Below are 18,542 nucleotides of genomic sequence, written 5' to 3'. Positions count from 1 at the left end.
TGAAAGTTTATTCTTATTATTTATTTATTATTATATTATTTTCCATAAGAACAACTGTAATCCTACTTTTGCCCCATCCTATATAATGATGGAATATATCTTTGAACCAATCTTAGGATAAAATCTGATTCTTCTACTCCAAAATTTCTTAACCTCAGCACTACTGAAATTGGAGCCAGATAATTCTTTCTTGTGAGAGGTTGTGCATTGTGGGATGTTTAGTATAGTCTCTGACCTCTACCCCACTAGCATCCTCTACCCATCCACCCCAAAATGTTGCCAAATGTGAACACCCTGAGAGCAGTCTCTTGAGGTTGAAAAGCACTGTTCTATATTAATGTTTTATTGATTACATACACTATTCTAAATGTCAATAGACTTATCAAGGAGGCTGGTATTTTACAGAACATTTGGTCCACCTCCTTATATGACAGAGAAACTGAGTGTTAGAGAAGTTACAACCTGCTCATAAATCCTTAGCAGTCAAGCTGAACACACGATCCGTGCTATTTCCTGTTTTACACACCCGCCCTGAGAGGATCTGCAATTTTATAGGCGTACTTTTGACACTTGTGAGTAATTCTCTGCTTTGAAATTCACATTCTTATATGTATTATCTCATTTTATTTTCACAATAACTTTTGAATTTATTTTGTTCATGTTATACAATTCTGGCCCACAAGGGCTCAGTGATATGACCAAAGGAATTCTGAATCCTGTGCTCATTCCATTGCTGTGTTCTTAGTTTAATATTGGAAAATTTTTGTATTAACTTTTAGAAAGAGAAAGAGGAATTGGGGAGAGAGAGAGTGAAAGAGAGAGGAAGAGAGAGAAACATCGATTTATTGTTCCATTTATTTATGCACTCATTGGTTGTTTGTGTATGTGCCCTGACTAGGGATTGAACCTACAACCTGGCATATCAGGACAATGCTCTCCAACTGAGCTACTGGGCAGGACCTTAATACTGGGAATTTAAAACTCTAGATTGAGTTTTAAAGTGGTTTTTCTTAGGCACTAAAATAGAAAACAAATTCAGTGACATTCTAATAATATTAATACAGGATTTCTCAGACTACTCAAATTCATACTATTAAATTCATATCTTTAGATCTCACAAAAAAATCTTGTGATAGGTTTCAATCACACATATGTGTTAGAACTGAACCAGAAAAATGTCAAAAGATGAACGGAAAATCTGTATTACTTTTTCTACTGTTGATTTAATTTTAATACATAAGAGTTAAAATGTTCATATGTCCATATACTTATCCAACTATTTATAAAGTATATATTTCATTTCTTTTTTATATATACTTGACATATTGAGCTAAAACTTAGTCATTGTGCTATAGTGAGGGAAAATACTGTGTACTTATTCTTGATCAGGGAATTGTTCTAAAATATAGACATTCAATGTGAAATAAAAATTTGAAAAACTATGTAAATTTCTTTCTAAACATTCAATCTGATTTTAAATACATAGTATTAACACATTTGCATTAAATTGGTCTATTCATATCTCAATGGCATTACCTTTGGTGTTAGTATAAGCTGTTATTTTCCTTTGTATCAAATAGTGATGAGAGCACCATATGGCACTAAAAGTTGAACATCTCTCCATAACCAAAACTTGATTTAAGTTTTATACTCTTCCCCTCAAGGTGAGCTTTTTTGATGACTATAACTTACTTACCTCCTCTCGGAGTTCATCTCCCGACCGCTGGATATACCACTTAATAGATGCTTGTTGGGATTTAGGTATACATTCCAGAAAGGTTGAATTAAATTCAATGCCAAAAATCACCTTTTCATCAGCAGCTTCATGACTAATGCCTGGAAAGCAAACATGGAATAGGAGATTAACCTTGACCTGATTTTAAAAGCAATGGGAAAATGGACTGATTTAGAACAGATGCCATGGGGGAAGGATTCATACACATTATTAAAGAGAAAGGAAATTCATGTTATAATATTGTTACCTGAGAGTCAAATATTATTTAATAGATTGATTTTTAAAACTCTATCTTTTCCTTGCAATTTTAACTCTTTCGTCAATATATTAACTATTTGGAATTGACTTTTTAAGGCAAGAATTTACCAGATGTAATCTAAACATTGAGTCTGTCTCTGAGCTGAAATGAATAAACCATTATTATCTTCTAAAGCTTTAACACCTTTTATTTTGTATAAAAATAGCCAATTTTGTAGCTAGTTCTGGAAGAGTATTTCACATTACCAAGAAATTCTACCATAAATTGTCTACAGAGCTGAACACATAACTTTAAGAAATACAGTGTCAGAAAAGTAAGTACAGTGGTCTATACTTGATGCAATCTTAGGATAGTAATAATCTAGATGTTCCAATATGCAGAATCAGAATTTTATCTATATTATCTCCCAAAACACAGGATCAGGTAAAAGTTGGTTTACAGTTGTATGTGAAACAGAATTTATTCCTGTATTATTATTTATTGATGTCCCATATGAACAACTGTAAGCCTACTTTTGCCCCACCTTGTATGTTCTCTTTTATTCAAAGAGGGATGCTTTGGCCCAGTGTGCATCTGCTGTAAGTGGTTAATGAGATGCTCAAGGAGCAGTGTCTCAGACACCTTCTTCTCGTAAATCAGCTGCACCATCTGAAATACATTCCATCCAGAGTAGCCAAGGGCTGTGTCCCATGTGTGATCTAAGATCTGTAGCTCAAATTTGATCAAATAAAAAATGACTGCTGTTCAACCTGGCCTAAACATGCACTTTTTCATCATCTGTTCAGATGTCTCAATTCTGCAGATGGGCTTACTTAGCTTTTTAGGCATAAACCAGAGTAGGGCTTAAGGCACCTAAGTAAATCCTAAACCTAAGCACACAAAATTATCAGCAAATGGCAGAAATGCACACACATCCATTGGTTAGGCTTCTTTTTAAGAAACTTCTTTTGAAGTTACTTGTGTTTTACCAGCAATAGTTAAGTGAAGCATGCTGACACCATTATGATCTGTCTACAATCTAACCTTCAAAATGTGTGGATTCCATTTGAAATCTGTAATCTATCCACTATCTCTGTCAATTGAACAGATTATAACTATGCTTTTCACAGTTAATAAATTCCTAATGCACAGAAAGATCACCAGAGCCGATCTGGGAGACAAAGACACGTGTCATTTCATAGTAACAGAGAAAGTGTTCCTGAGGAAAAGGGGCTCGTGAGCAAAGCAGGGGATGCAGGTGGATCATTCAGTGCTGGCCAAGGCCATGAATTCTGGAGAAACTCATTCAGGCTGACTTAACCAAAACATTGGTCAATTTAATAAAAGATAAATTAGTGAAAACTAGAATAGTGAAATAGTGAGCTGACTCCATGATATCCTTTCTCCAATCAGTAGCAACAGTGACCCTTTAACATAAAATCATCACTTTGGCTGAAAATAATTTTACTGTTGCTTCCAATAATGTTTGTTTCATTTCTGAATTTTAAATTTCCTTTTTTTTTTTTTTCATTTTTCCGAAGCTGGAAACGGGGAGGCAGTCAGACAGACTCCCGCATCCACCCGACCGGGATCCACCCGGCATGCTCACCAGGGGTTGGTGCTCTGCCTCTCTGGGGCATCGCTCTGTTGCATCTAGAGCCACTTTAGCACCTGAGGCAGAGGCTACAGACCATCCTCAGTGCCCGGGCCATCTTTGCTCCAATGGAGCTTTGGCTGTGGGAGAGGAAGAGAGAGACAGAGAGGAAGGAGAGGGAGAGGGGTGGAGAAGCAGATGGGTGCCTCTCCTGTGTGCCCTGGCCAGGAATCAAACCCGGGACTCCTACATGCCAGGCCGACGCTCTACCGCTGAGCCAACCAGCCAGGGCCTAAATTTCCTATTTTTAAATTTAAAAACATATGTATATTTATATATATGCATGTATAATATACACATACAAACATGATATATAATATTCTATTACTATCAATTTTTAAAGGTGCGAAAGTTATTTACAATAATGTTTTAAAACAGCAGGAAGGAAGGAAAGGGAAAGGAACATCTATTTGACAATTATTCAATTCTAATCTCTGTCTTTTATTCCAATCAGTTATCTATATAGGTATCAATTATTTTTATATTTTAAAACGACTTTTTGGCTCTGGTTGGTTGGTTTAATGGTAGAGTGTCAGCCCGGCATGTGGATTTCTCAGGTTTGATCCCTGGTTGGGGCCCACAGGAGAAACACCCATTGGCTTCTCTACCCCACTCCCTCTCACTTCTCTCTCTCTCTCTCTCTCTCTCTCTCTCTCTCATCCCCTCCTGCAGCCATAGCTCAATTGGAGTGAGTTGGCCCCAGATGGGCAGAGCATTGCCCCCTAGTGGGCTTGCCGGGTTGATCCTGGTTAAGACACATGCAGGACTCTACCTCTACCTCTTCTTATCTTAATGAATAATAAGTAAACAAACAAACAAATAAATACTTTTAATAGAGATATTAAATAGCTGTTTAGCACCTACTGCATAAACATAAACTCCATGAAATTACACAGAGATCACCACAAACTAACAAAACCTATGTGAGCTCTTTCTGGTTTTAATTACCCTCATTGCAGGGTGCACGGGTGCCTAAAGCAAGCTCTGTGGCAAGAGGGGAGAGGTTGTGGCCGAACAAATTCAGGTGTGCTTGCCAATGCTGGTTGGCAGTCTACAAAGTCCCGACCTGCCATTCTGGCTGACCAGCAGCTCAGAGCTGCCTTAAAGCAGTGGTCTCCAGCCCCCGAGCTACGGACCAGTACCAGTCCGTGGGCCATTTGGTACTGGTCCACAGAGAAAGAATAAATAACTTACATTATTTCCGTTTTATTTATATTTAAGTCTGAATGTTTTATTTTTTAAAAATGACCAGATTCCCTCTGTTACATCTGTCTAAGACCCACTCTTGATGCTTGTCTTGGTCACGTGATACATTTATCCATCCCTCCCTAAAGGCCAGTCCGTGAAAATATTTTCTGACATTAAACCAGTCCATGGCCCCAAAAAGGTTGGGGACCACTGTCTTAAGTATCTGGGGCTTCTGCTTTCTGAATTTTGACTCCCTTCTTAGAACATAGCTTAAATACTACATTTCTGAGTATCCTTTCCTTTACCCATGCATAGGGCAAACATTTTTTTTTTTAAGTGGAGAGGGGACAGAGAGACAGACTCCCACATGTACCCTGACCAGGATCCACCCAGCAACCCCATCTGGGGCTGATGCTCTGCTTGCTCATTAGGGCCATGCTCACAACTAAGTTATTTTTAGCACCTGAGGCAGAGGCTCAATGGAGCCATCTTCAGTGCCCAGGCCAATGCAATCGAATCAATCAAACCATGGCTGCCAGAGGGGAAGAGATACAGAGAGAAGGGGAGGGGGAGAGATACAAATGGTTCCTTTTCCTGTGTGCCCTGACTGGAAATAGAACCCAAGCCTTCCACACACCGCGTTGATGCTCTACCACTGGACAACCGGCCAGGGCTCATGCAAACACTCTTGAGTGCTTCCATACTGATGTTGCTTTAGGTGCTAGGGATTTACTGCTGACTGTGACAGGCAAATGCACTACCCTCAAGAAACTTACATTCTAGTGACAGAGACAAAGTAATCAAGTGAACAAATAAAAAACACAGTATCTGTCACTGTTACCTAGTACAAATAAAAATAATACCAATTAGAAAATAAAGGGAAGAAGGATATTTCAGATAGGATGGTCAGGAAGGGCAGGCCTGCAAAATTAATCTTTTAAAGCATAGAGGTAAATGATGTGAAGATGAAGCTCTGTGGATACCTGACGAGAAGAGTTTTTCAGGTACAGAGGAATCAAATGCAAACACAGCTGAGTCAGGAACCAGGTTGATGCTTTTAACAAACAGCAGACAGTCAGGGGGTCATTCAACAATGATATGAAAAGGGTCAGAGACTGGATTAGAAACCAGATCAGGTCGTGGTAAAGGCTGTGGAGCTTTTACTAATTGTTCTAAGAAGCAAGTGAAAGATTGTGAGTAAGAGTAGTGGTAGGATTCAGCCGGCTCACCCCGGTTCGGCAGAACTGATGCCTAACTTTTGTTGAGTTTGGGGAACTGGTTGTTAAAATGGCTCTTGTAATCAGGGTTCTTCCTATTGTGGGCAGCTGAGCAGTTACCCAATGTGGAAGTCACTAATTTACATTTCTTCTTTTTTTTTTAACGTTCCTCTGCTCAACAATGTATTCTAAGCGCCCATAGTAATGTTCATTCCATCCATAGATGAAAAAAATCTCACAGAACTATGTTTGTAATATTTATTTATTCATTTCATAAAACTCATTACACCTTTGATTACAATGGAATTCTCTCATGTTTGTAACTTCAGTAGACAACCATGTAATATAAAGAGAAAAAGTGCCAAACAACCAGGGGGTGAGAAGTTGTCATCTTACATTATTGTTTTTTGTCAGGTATTATTTAATATTTTTTCCTTAATATTTTAAAACTCTTATAACAATCTAGTTTTGTGTACTTTTATTGTTCTGGTTTTTTTTTTTAAGATTTTATTTATTCACTTTAGAGAGGACAGAGAAAGAAGGGGGAGGAGCAGGAAGCATCAACTCCCATATGTGCCTTGACCAGGCAAACCCAGGGTTTTGAACCAGCGACTTCAGCATTCAGGTCAATGCTTTAATCACTGTGCCACCACAGGTCAGGTCTATTGTTCTTATTTAAGCATTAAATGCATGAAATAATATACTACCTTTCAGTATATTATTTTTTTATATTTAAAACGGTCATTAGGGCAGAGAACTGGTTGTTAAATTATTTGAATCCCACCACTGAGTAAGGGAATAGTATGATCTGACTGAAGATGTTAGAAAGGTTATGCTGTGGAAGTAGATGCAGACTGTAGCCAAGCATGAAAGCAGGGAACTCAAGTTAATGGATGCATGGGAGGACGGAGGATTCCATAAGGGGGCATCTACAGAGGTGATAATTATATCGTTGTAGCTGCAGAGTCCAATGATCTCACAGAGAAGTTGGTGACAGGAAGCCAAGGAAAGAGAAGAATAAAGAGATGACTTCTAGCTGCTTTTTGACCTAAACAATTGGGTGAATAGGGGTACTATTAATTAATATGAGAAATTCTGAAGAACAGATCCGTTTTGGAGGAGATAAGAATTTTTTTGCCATATAATTGCAGATGAATTTTGGGTATTGAAGAAGTGTTCTTGAGTAAGCAGATGAGCACACAGTCTTACACAAGGAGAAAACTCAGGACTGGACCATGAATTTGGGAGTCTGGTAGTATTGACATTGATGGTACTAGAGAGTTAAGAGGCAGAGGTTGGATATTTAGATAGTGAGATGAAAAAGAAACACTCAGGAGGAGCAACCTGTAAAGTAGATAGATGTAGGACCATGAAGAACAGGTGTGTTGAGACAGCACCTCTGAAAATACAAGGCTTTGATTTCTAGTCTGTGTTGATTTTTCTGGTGTGAAAATGCCCACCGTGGCTGATTCAAACTACCGATGGGTTAAAACCAGCTTACAAATTTCCTAATCAACAATCAGTTCTTATGGGGGCATAAGAACTGGCTCCAGCACATCACTACATGGATGTCAAGTAATGAAAGTGTTTCAAGGAAGAAGGAGCTAGAGATGAAGTAAAACTGGGAAGTGAAAATTGGCTATTGGATTTGGCAAGGAGGAAATTGCTGGTGACCCGGATACTAAATGGATTGGGTAAAGTGATGATGCTGATTAGAAAAATCTGTCTGCAATGGGTTAGAGCAAGCATGGGGGGTGGTATAGAGGAGACAGTCATTGTAAGGACCATGGGCAGCACTTGTGTTTTTTATCTCTTCATAGCATTTACCTTTATCAGACACAGCATGTATTGTACTAGTTTTTATGTTTATTGCCTTTCCCTCCCCTAATACACACTTCAATATAAGTTCTGTGAATACACAGATTGTTTTATTTTTTCTTCTTGTTTTTTGTTTTGTTTTATTTTCTTAAATGAAATTTACTGGGGTCAAATTGGTTTATAAAGTTACATAGGTTTCAAGTGTACAGATTGTTTTCTTTTTTGCTCATTGATATGTCTTCAATACCTATAATATTTCCTGATAAATGTCATATGCACATGTGGAAAACTGCACACTCAGCACATGGTGATCATTTTCAAATAAAACACTGGATAGGACAGTGAGTCACGTACATATCACAATGAGAAGTTAAACATGATTCTAAGCCAGGGCTTCTTTTTCAGAAGAATAAAATTATGCGTTATACATGATTGTTATGTTTTTAAATTAGGAAAACATTGCTGGATCTTAAGTTAGGGACTATAAAATTTGTGCTGTTTATTCAATCATGGGGTGGTTACTAATAATGTGATGACAGCAAGGCAGTTCTTTTCTCCCTCCAGCTGTGTGTGTGTGGGTGTGTGCGTGCACGCACGTGCACTGAAATTCTCTAGCTGATGGCAGATATTGACAGTGGAAAATAACTAATTTTATAGATTTTTTTTATTTGCACACTTACTTAACAAACCCCCTATTCTCCACTCCGTACTTTTCATATTCAGTTTTTCAAATTTCTATAAAATTTCCTCTGAACTACACAGTCTCTGGTGATTTCTCCTTTTGCTACACTCCCTTATTACTAATTGTGCCTTATGACATCTCCCCAAAGAACTATAAGCTCTCTAAGGAGTTTCACTGTCTCAAAGCATAGCTGAGACAATTATACGCACATGGAACTACTAATAAATATTTACTGATGAAATGAAGACCCGAATTAGTAAGTGAGTAGTAATAATGCATAAGCTAACTAAAACTTCTTTCTAAAAGGTGCCTAGCCTATATTTCTATCAGACCTTCCTGGGAGGGTCTTTTTGAGTTTTCTTTAAATGTCCGTATGTTTTGGACTGTATCTTGCTTTATCTCTACTAACAGTTTTCAAACTTTACAAAAATAGATAAGGCAGTAGAAAAAAAGATAGAATTTTTAAAAGACATATGAAATAATGATCTAACAAAGGATTCTTCACTTAGACACATGGACAGGGTGTTGATTTATAAAATCTCCTGTTGCTTTCTCAGAATATAAGCATACACAAAATGATATCTTCCTATATAATCGATGTTTTAAGTCAAATAATGAAAAGACACAAAAAGATTAGGCTTAAAATTTCAAATGATAGAAAAGCACATTAACTTTATACTTACTGTCCTCTATGTCCCAACACTGGGTGATTGGATCTCCGTACTTAACATCCTGGCGTCTAGCTCGCCTATAGAAAACAAATTAAACTGTTTAGAACTTCAAGCATGATAACTGGAACATAGAAAATTTACAGCTAACATTAGTAACAGTGGCAGAAACAGAACTATGCTTATCTTACTGCTCAACTTAAATGCAATTTCAATCACTAACGTTAAAATAAATTATTATTATTATTAGTAGAATCCTAACAGGATGAATCTTATTTGGGCAATAAGATGATCTGAATTTAACTACTACGATGTTCTTTTTTTTCTGACTTTTGACAACAAAATAGGTTGACTATAAATATAATCCAGGTTTTACATATATCAAATGGGAGTAACCACCCTTCCCCTCTTTTTTAAGCCAGTCATAGGGAAAATAATATGATGTAAAACAACCTTAGTTAGTGGCTAAGAAAGTACACACAAATACAAAACACCTTATCATATGAAGATTCAGTATTAGATTTTATTAAGCAACAAGTAAAATAGTGTCACTTAAAATAGGAGAACAGATTTGATGTGGTGTGAATGGCCCACATGTCACTTGTCTTTGCTGATCTGCACTTCACGTTTTCTGATAGTAGTGATGATAATGGTAATAATAAAATAATGGTTTTGTGCATTATTGTCACATATTTCCTTAAAAGAAAATAGCTATTATATGAAAAAAATTGCTACATCTAAGTTAAAGAAATTATTATATAATTAAATATATTTTTATTTTCTTTGGCTATTTTACAATATATTGTCACTTAAGAGATCACAGAAGTCACAGCTAAACTTCTGCAATAACAAGAGTGTTCTAAGGACAATGTTGACCCGATGACAACCCTGAACAAGATTCATCTTTCATACACATTTTTTTGGCTCACAAGGATATTATGCTGTAAAGGGAAAATATCACAGTGGCATGTCTGCAAATCATAGCTATAGCCTTGGGAAGTACAAGAAGAAAAACGTATGATGGTATAAGGTACAGAGGTCAATGATATTTTAAAATCTTGACTTCTTAAGGAACAGGGTCAATTCATCAAACTGAAGGTTCATTACCAACTAATATGCAATCTTATTTTTTAACTTTTAGAAAAGAAAAGCACTCCCCAGATACTCATTGTGATGAGTATATTCTTGAACAAAATCTATAACAAAATGTTGGTCACTTCTTATTTTCAATTTGTAATCCCAATTTCAAGGATTATAAAATTCCTCCTAATTTTAAGAGGTATCTGCTATTGTACTATACATTCAATCTGTCATCCCTAAAATTTGCAATTTGACAAATCAGATACATTTCAAAATAAAAAGTGTATAGTAGTATGAAACTAACATATGCTTACCTGTTACCTTATTTTGTTAATAAAGACCTAAAGATTAAAAAAAAATAATGCCATATACAATTAGCTGACTTTTTGCCTAAAGGAAAATATACTTTGACAGATATATTACTACTATGTTCCACATTTAAAAGATAATTGTATTATAATATATTTAGCTAGCATCAGTCATATTAATGGGCAGACATTAATTTTCTTATTGAAAAAATGCTGAAATGAACATCTTTGAACATATAACTTGGATACTTCGGCCCATGTGAGTGTAGTATAAATCCCTGGCTGGGAATTGTTGACTCATAATAGCATTGTTTTTAAGCTACATAAAGCAACGCAGTACAAATAATAGGGCATATGTTAATGTTTAAATATACGTGAGTGGCAGAAATTAGCCAAGTTAGAATTATTACTATAAAAGTAAAATTGTACCAAGTCACTGGATACTTTCACAAACAAATATATCTACACGTACTATACAAAACAATAAGTGCATAATTATTTAGAAATAAGAAGGGATGAATATAGAAAGAATAAAGTAACAAAGAAAACAAATTTTAATGGTGTTTAACACCAATAAAGAAAAAAGAATATAAACAATATATCAGGTTTTTTTTAAAGTTCTACTTTTCAGAATTTCAAAACATTTTTTTTTATTCTTCAAAATGTAGTGTTATGTAAACCTAGAAAATATTTTAATCTAAATATTCCTTCTATACACCAGGCTTTCTATATAATATTTTCTCTTTAATTTAAACTTAAGACAAGGTATTCATGTGAAATATTCGTTGTACAGAAAAGGAGGCATCATAACAACTCCATGTGCCTTGTACCTTTTTGAAGTGGGTGTATATCGAGAGCATGCAGTTCCATCCCAGGCACAGTAGGGGTCTCTGGCAAGACAACAGTCCGCACAGGCTTTCCCGTAAGTGTCACACCTGTGCAATGAGAGCTGAGCCAATCCATCTCGGGAACCGATGTATAACTGTTGCTGCAAAACAGGCAAAACAAATAAATTAACAGCATCTTTCAAGCTAGTCTTAAGAATTTCCCTATCTTGAAACAACATCACAGATCTAATTCTGTCTCCCAGGTGTCCTGCTCATAATAAACACCTGTACAGACATGTAACAAAAAGTAAGATAAGTCAAATCACTCCCACCCCTGGCAGGATGGCGATGTGAAGACCCTGATAATTGAAATGGAGCATTTCTATAGGGCTAGAGTAACCTTAGCAGTAATGTAAGAAGGTTAAAAACCAGCTACTAGACTGAGGAATTAAAATGGCAAATTCCTTCTCAATAGATGAAAATATTCTTTGGTAGATTATATCAAGCACACATGCTATAGGCAATCCTGATGGTCCTCACCTGACATGGTTTCTTGCATAAGAGATGACTGGAAAGAGATTTATAAAACTTGCCTGTGGTTTTAACTAACCATTTCATTTGCTAATGAAGTACATACTGATCCCTGAAGGAAAATGGGTTATAAGTGGGAGAGAAAGTATTTGGTATCCCTGTGAAAGAAGTATTAAGTAGACTGAGGGTGGCTGCAGCACAAAGGAAAGGCTACAGAGTACTGAAAAGCCCAGACAATATAACTCTATTTTGAGAGTAAGCTCTGAAATTAATGCACTGCTCTCTACATGTATTCATTTGCATGTATGTGTTTTGGTGGCACTGCTCTCTACATGTATTCATTTGCGTGTATGTGTTTTGGTGAGGGAGTGGGGAAAAGGGAGATGTACAAGTGACTACGCCGTAGTCTGTGCCTTCCAGAACTCATGATCAACTCTAGTGGACCACGTGAAACTTTATATGGAGAAAAAAATGTGAGAAAATAGATACTGGCACAAATAATATACATGTACTCAACCTACAGAAATCTGTCTTCTACCTCTACCACCCATTCAACTGTCAGTTGAGACTTCCTGGTGGCTAATACAATGTACAGTTTTCAGTATTTGTTTTATTCAATTCTCTATAATATTTAAAAATAAGGACTTTCTCTAGTTCTTCTTTATTTCTGCTTGACTTCTGTTTCCTTTAATGATTCCTTTCTTTGCATTAAATGTTGGGTCTCTGTCTTTTCTATTCTCATTTCTTTACCCTTCTTATTGTGCAGAGACTGTACCTTGAAAACAACACAAATGTAGACACACTGTTTCCCCTAAATCAACTCCTGCTACCCCACTTTGGCAATAGGCATGTTACCAGCCACCTCAGACACAAATCTGGGAGTTGTCTTTGAATCTTCTTTCTCTGTCCTTCAGTCTGTCACCTTATCTTTTCCATTCTCTCATACAGAACTCTCTAATCTATTTTCTCTTCTCCCTCTCCACTGCTTTGTTCCAGTCCTTATCATTTCTTTCCTGGATTACATGTAAGTGTCCTAATATTTCCGCTGGCTTTAGCCTTGTTTTCCAACATCACCCACCTCTAACCTAAGACTCAATCTATCTTTGGCACTGCCACCCCAGACTGATCTCTCTAAAAGGAAAATCTTATCACTGCAACCTCCTGCTTAAACATTTCATTGTCCTGAGATAAAACTGATAACCTGCTTAGGAGGATGTATAAAGATATACCTAATCTTACTCTGTCTTATTTCTCCAGATTCAGTTCTAGCCTCTTGTCCCTATAGCACACACATGCCCTTTGTTCTAATTGTACAGAAACTTATTAGAATAAACTATGGCCTCTCTCTCTTCACATCTTTTCAAATGTTCTCTTCTACTAGGCACACATTTCCCCATCCATCTCCCCTTCTTTTATCTGATTAACAGCAACATCCTTGATGGCTCAGGTTACATATCTTGGTGTGTAGCTCTCTTTTCTTGCTCCCCTGGGCTTCCTTTTAGACCAGTCCCCCTCCGCTGTCTCTGTAGCACATGCTTCCATTGGTTTCTGCACTGTAGCAGTTCCTTTGTCTCCCAGCTCCACCACAACCTTCCAGAAGCTATGCTATCCATGCGTCTCTCTACCCTTCAAGGACAGCAGTAGGCCACTGTTGGGCAGATAAAATATATTACACTCACTTTGTTAAAGATGGCGTTGCCCATGTGGAAGCCCATCGCCCAGGTGATGTTATTGGTTGCCCTTTTGCTTTGGATGGGTGTGATTATATTAATGTGTGTTGGGGGTGGGCTGTGGGCAGGCAGGATCCTTGTAGCCTGGGGCTTAGTTTTAAGGCTAAGCCTTTCCCATCCTGTTTGATGTGGGGTGGTGCACTCTCATGAGGAATCCCATTATGCCTCAGATAAGTGACTTTGTATCAGAGACTTCATTGTTTGTATATTGGATTAAAGGTTTTGGTTTCTACACTATAAAGTGGGGCAGACTGGGAGCTTGCTCTCTCTCAGTTCCTGAGATAAGCATTAGAGGAGAAGAATGATTATGTTCTAGGACAGGGGTCAGGAACCTATGGCTCATGAGCCAGATGTGGCTCTTTTGATGGCTGCATCTGGCTCACAGACAAATCTTTAATAAAAAAAATAGTAACGTTAAAAATATAAAACATTCTCATGTATTACAATCCATTCATTTCCTACCGCTCTTCAGGTTGTGGGTGGCTGGTGCCAATTACAGCTGTCCTCCAGGACAACAAATTTTTATTGGATAATGCATAACTACACGGGTCGTTGTATGGCTCTCATGGAATTACATTTTAAAATATGTGGCGTTCATGGCTCTCTCAGCCAAGAAGTTTCCTGACCCCTGTTCTAGGAGAGGCCCATGCTGTAGGAGAGTAGAAAATGCCCACGTGGAGGGGAGGAGAGGCAGCCAAGATGGCAGAGTGCTGAAGAAGAAGCCAGTTTGTGTAGAGTTTGTGCAGAGAGAAGGAGATGGGGAACAGAGGAGAATGAGGCTGGTGAGCTAGAAACCTTTGATTCTAGGAAACTCAGATAAGTCAGTGGCTTTGAGAGCCCAGAATGGAAAGGAAAGTGTCTTCCCACTGTGTGTATTGCTTGCCCGCCGGGTGCAAACTAGGATTAAAGCTGATGGCCCACCAGTTTTTGGCTCCATTGTTTTATTACCATCTGTCCGAAACTAATGTGAACCTGCATGGGCCAGGCAGCTGTGATGGTGGCCCTGGCTACTGGCTTTACAGCAACCTCAACTAACTATTGAATGAATGAACAAATAAATGGAAAATACTGAAGAAAAAACCTATTTAGAGTTTTTCCTTAATAATACCTGTATAATACTAGGCATAGCAATCTAAGACAATTTTAGCAACACCTTAATATTGAATATGTTATCACATGACTTTCTTTCTTTCTTTTTTTTTTTTTTTTTTCATTTTTCTGAAGCTGGAAACAGGGAGAGACAGTCAGACAGACTCCCGCATGCGCCCGACCGGGATCCACCTGGCACGCCCACCAAGGGCGACGCTCTGCCCACCAGGGGGCGATGCTCTGCCCATCCTGGGCTTCGCCATGTTGCGACCAGAGCCACTCTAGCGCCTGAGGCAGAGGCCACAGAGCCATCCCCAGCACCCGGACCATCTTTGCTCCAATGGAGCCTTGGCTGCGGGAGGGGAAGAGAGAGACAGAGAGGAAGGTGCGGCGGAGGGGTGGAGAAGCAAATGGGCGCTTCTCCTGTGTGCCCTGGCCGGGAATCAAACCCGGGTCCTCCGCACGCTAGGCCGACATGACTTTCTTAGACTTTAGGGGTACATATAGAAATGGGAATGCAAATCTTAATCTTTTGAATAAGATGGGACTTGGAGTATCATATCTGATAATGGCAAAATATATAAAATATTGTGATTATTATCCGCTATCATTGACTTTACATTGACAATGTACCAGCTCTCAGTCTAAAATTTTGCATGCAACATTCCATTTATTAGGTAGTAGATATTATTTTTCTAACTTTGTTGTTGAGGAAATTGATTCTGTAGTCATATATTAAATGACAGGATGGTTAACTGTTGGGCTATTTCCCACCCCAGTTCATAGTCTAACTCCTAGACTCCCTAATTAAAAACCATTTTTAATAATTAGGGTTGGCAGTCTACAGGAATTACTTCATGCCCTTGACAGAAAGTCTTCCTCATGAGACTAGAAAAGTGAGTTCAATTTTCAAGAGCCAGGGAAAGGGGAGACTATATTATTCAGTTAATGAAATTTGGTTTTACTTGTCCTAAGGCAAGGCTGAAATAACAGCCTTTAATCAGTTATAAAATAAACACATAATCTAAAGCTTTTTCTATCATTATAATTTAACATCCAATTTCAATAGATTTTCCCTAAAATTAAACTTTGATTCAATCACCCTGTTGCTATGTGGTTAAATTGTACACAAAAATGAGAAAATACCTGCTTCAAAGACAACTCCATGTTCAAGATGACTGATGAGTGCTGAAAAAGAAATTAGATGTTAATAAGCATTAACAGTCTTTCTAGTAGCCGATATATTATATTATCTTGTACCAAAGATCAGTAAAGTAAACTTTAAGGCTCTGTTGTTACACAGGGAGGAGAGGATGTTAATGTGGACTATTTCCTTCTGATGGGTAGTGAGTCTACTTTAATAGAAGTTATCAAAACAGTTATTTTAAAGTATCTTATTAAAGAAAAATCAACTAACTGTATGAGAAACTACACTGAAAATCATTCTCAGTTCCTACAATGTTTCTCCTTCTTCTAAATCTGCTTATCTTAACTGCTTTCATATAATTCAAACTAGTGTTGACAAGAACATCTCCATAATTATTTATTACATTTTCCTGCCCTTACTTAGATCAGTAGTTGAAAATCTTGTTCCAGGAGCAGAGTTTTCAAGAGTTATATACAGTGTGTCCGTAAAATCATGGTGCAATTTTGACCGGTCACAGGAAAGCAACAAAAGACGATAGAAATGTGAAATCTGCACCAAATAAAAGGAAAACTCTCCCAGTTTCATACTTATTTAGTGCAGTTCGATGTGGCTCACGCACAGATTTTTTAGGGCTCCTTAGGTAGCTATCCTGTATAGCCTCTACTCGTCACTGACTGATGGCCTACCAGAACGGGGTTTCTCCACCAAACTGCCGGTTTCCTTCAACTGCTCATCCCACCGAGTAATGTTATTCCTATGTGGTGGGGCTTCGTTATAAACGTGCCGATATTCACGTTGTACTTTGGTCACGGATTCGAATTTAGCGAGCCACAGAACACACTGAACTTTCCTCTGTATTGTCCACATCTCAACTGGCATGGCTGTGGGCTGCTCCGCTGTATACACGGTGTTATGTCATCATCTGCGCATGTGCACATGCTGCCACATCATCATATAGAAACTGGGAGGGTTTTCCTTTTATTTGGTGCAGATTTCATATTTCTATCATCTTTTGTTGCTTTCCTGTGCCGATCAAAAGTGCACCATGACTTTACAGACACACTGTAGTGCTCCTTGTGGATGATCACATTCCTTATGGAATACTGTAAGATATTGATGCACCTAATATCTTGATATAAACTATGACCAGTTTTATTTGTAGAAGAAATGGTTCGATGCATATAATATAAAATCAGACACCTGAATAAAAAAGCTACCAAACTAAAAAAATAAAATAAAATAAACATTTTAAAATTTTTTATCTATTGGTCTATCTAGTCTATCTAAATTCATTCATTTTTCACTAGCCAATATTTACTACAACAAAACAGTACCAAATGTGACAAATTTAAGAAAATATATGCAGAAAAAATTTTAAAGTGAGAAAGTTCTAGCCATATATCTTTTATGTTATATACTTCAGAGAACAGTTTTGTTATTTAATATTAACAGTGAAATCCATACAATTGTTCCTGACAACTGACAAATACATTTATTCTAATGTTCCTATCTGTGTTGTGGGGGCTTTATTTTTGGCTTCTGGTATTCACATTCACATTGACACCAGCTTCTCTCTTTGGAACCACCAAGACTTTGTTTTAGGTAGATGCCAGAAAGCAGGTCTTTTTCTTGTTAACTTCTTGACCACTAATATCTTCACAATGTAAACACGGTCCTGTGGAACTCAGCATGTTAATTAACTCAAGCCCCTCACAGGAGAGTTCTACACTCTTTTAAGGTAATAGGTAGATGCTTACATGGAAACAGTTCGTTTTAATAAACTGTTTCAACAACAAATGTTATAAAAGAGCATATTTTTAAAAGCTTTTCTAGCAATAAAAGTTTATATCTAAAGTTATCTTTAGAAAATAATTTTAAATTGAATTTCATTAAGTATCTACAAAGAATTTACTATTAAAAGTCAAAGACATTTCAAAAATCTAGAAAACTATTATTTTATATTTATTAACTATTTTGGTGGGTGAGAGGAATTTAACATACCTGAAGGCTTACTTTCATACAAGCTTTTCTATTTTTTTAAATTTTCTTACAGAAAAGCAATGGCTCATAAAACTTTTCCAGTTTTCTCAAATTCAATTGAGGAAAACTGAAAAGTAAAATTTATAAAACAGAAAAGCATCTGGGTAACAAGAGACCCAGGCTCTATCCACTGTGGCAATTTGTCTGGCCACACGCTCCGAGAATGCAGTAATGAGGGGTAACCCCAGGAGCCCTGCACTCAGTGGTATTCTACAGGGGGAAGTGAGTCTTATTTTTAATTGTCTAAACATTTTTTTTTCATTGCTTAAGGAAAAGGAAAAAAAAAAGTTATTTGCAAAGAATTCTCCAGGAAAAGTGATGATGTATTAAAAACATGTCCTATATCAAAGCTTTGTCAGTTTCAGCATCTCTTCTCCCAGAACTCTGGATGGAGTCTTACCTTGAATACCTGCAACTCCTCCAGTACGACCTCTTCCATGTTCCACTTCTCCTTTGAAATGCTGACCACTTTTAGGACTGTCCCAATGTCTGAAAAAATACAGTGCCCATGATCCTGCTATTTCTTCTTCAATGTTTTGATGTAAACATATTGCTAGCAATCTTCACATGACATCCCAATATTTCTCTGA

At 37.3% G+C, this 18,542-nt stretch overlaps 1 protein-coding gene across 3 annotated transcripts in view; it reads right to left on the bottom strand.

Moving 5' to 3' along the window:
• Positions 1-18,542, bottom strand: part of SEMA3D (semaphorin 3D) — a 238,833-nt gene that overhangs the window by 10,374 nt on the left and 209,917 nt on the right. For all 3 annotated transcript variants that reach the window (XM_066239284.1, XM_066239283.1, XM_066239285.1), the window contains 5 exons: positions 18,353-18,441; positions 15,912-15,953; positions 11,419-11,576; positions 9,216-9,280; positions 1,697-1,836 (listed from right to left, as the gene is read on the bottom strand). In XM_066239284.1, coding sequence (XP_066095381.1) covers positions 1,697-1,836; positions 9,216-9,280; positions 11,419-11,576; positions 15,912-15,953; positions 18,353-18,441 — 494 coding nt within the window. The remainder of the gene's footprint in view (positions 1-1,696; positions 1,837-9,215; positions 9,281-11,418; positions 11,577-15,911; positions 15,954-18,352; positions 18,442-18,542) is intronic.

Source organism: Saccopteryx bilineata, chromosome 7 (genome assembly GCF_036850765.1).
Source record: "Saccopteryx bilineata isolate mSacBil1 chromosome 7, mSacBil1_pri_phased_curated, whole genome shotgun sequence".
Classification (NCBI taxonomy): domain Eukaryota; kingdom Metazoa; phylum Chordata; class Mammalia; order Chiroptera; family Emballonuridae; genus Saccopteryx; species Saccopteryx bilineata.
The sequence above is the reverse complement of the archived record's forward strand: the minus strand, read 5'-3'. Positions and strand labels throughout refer to the sequence as shown.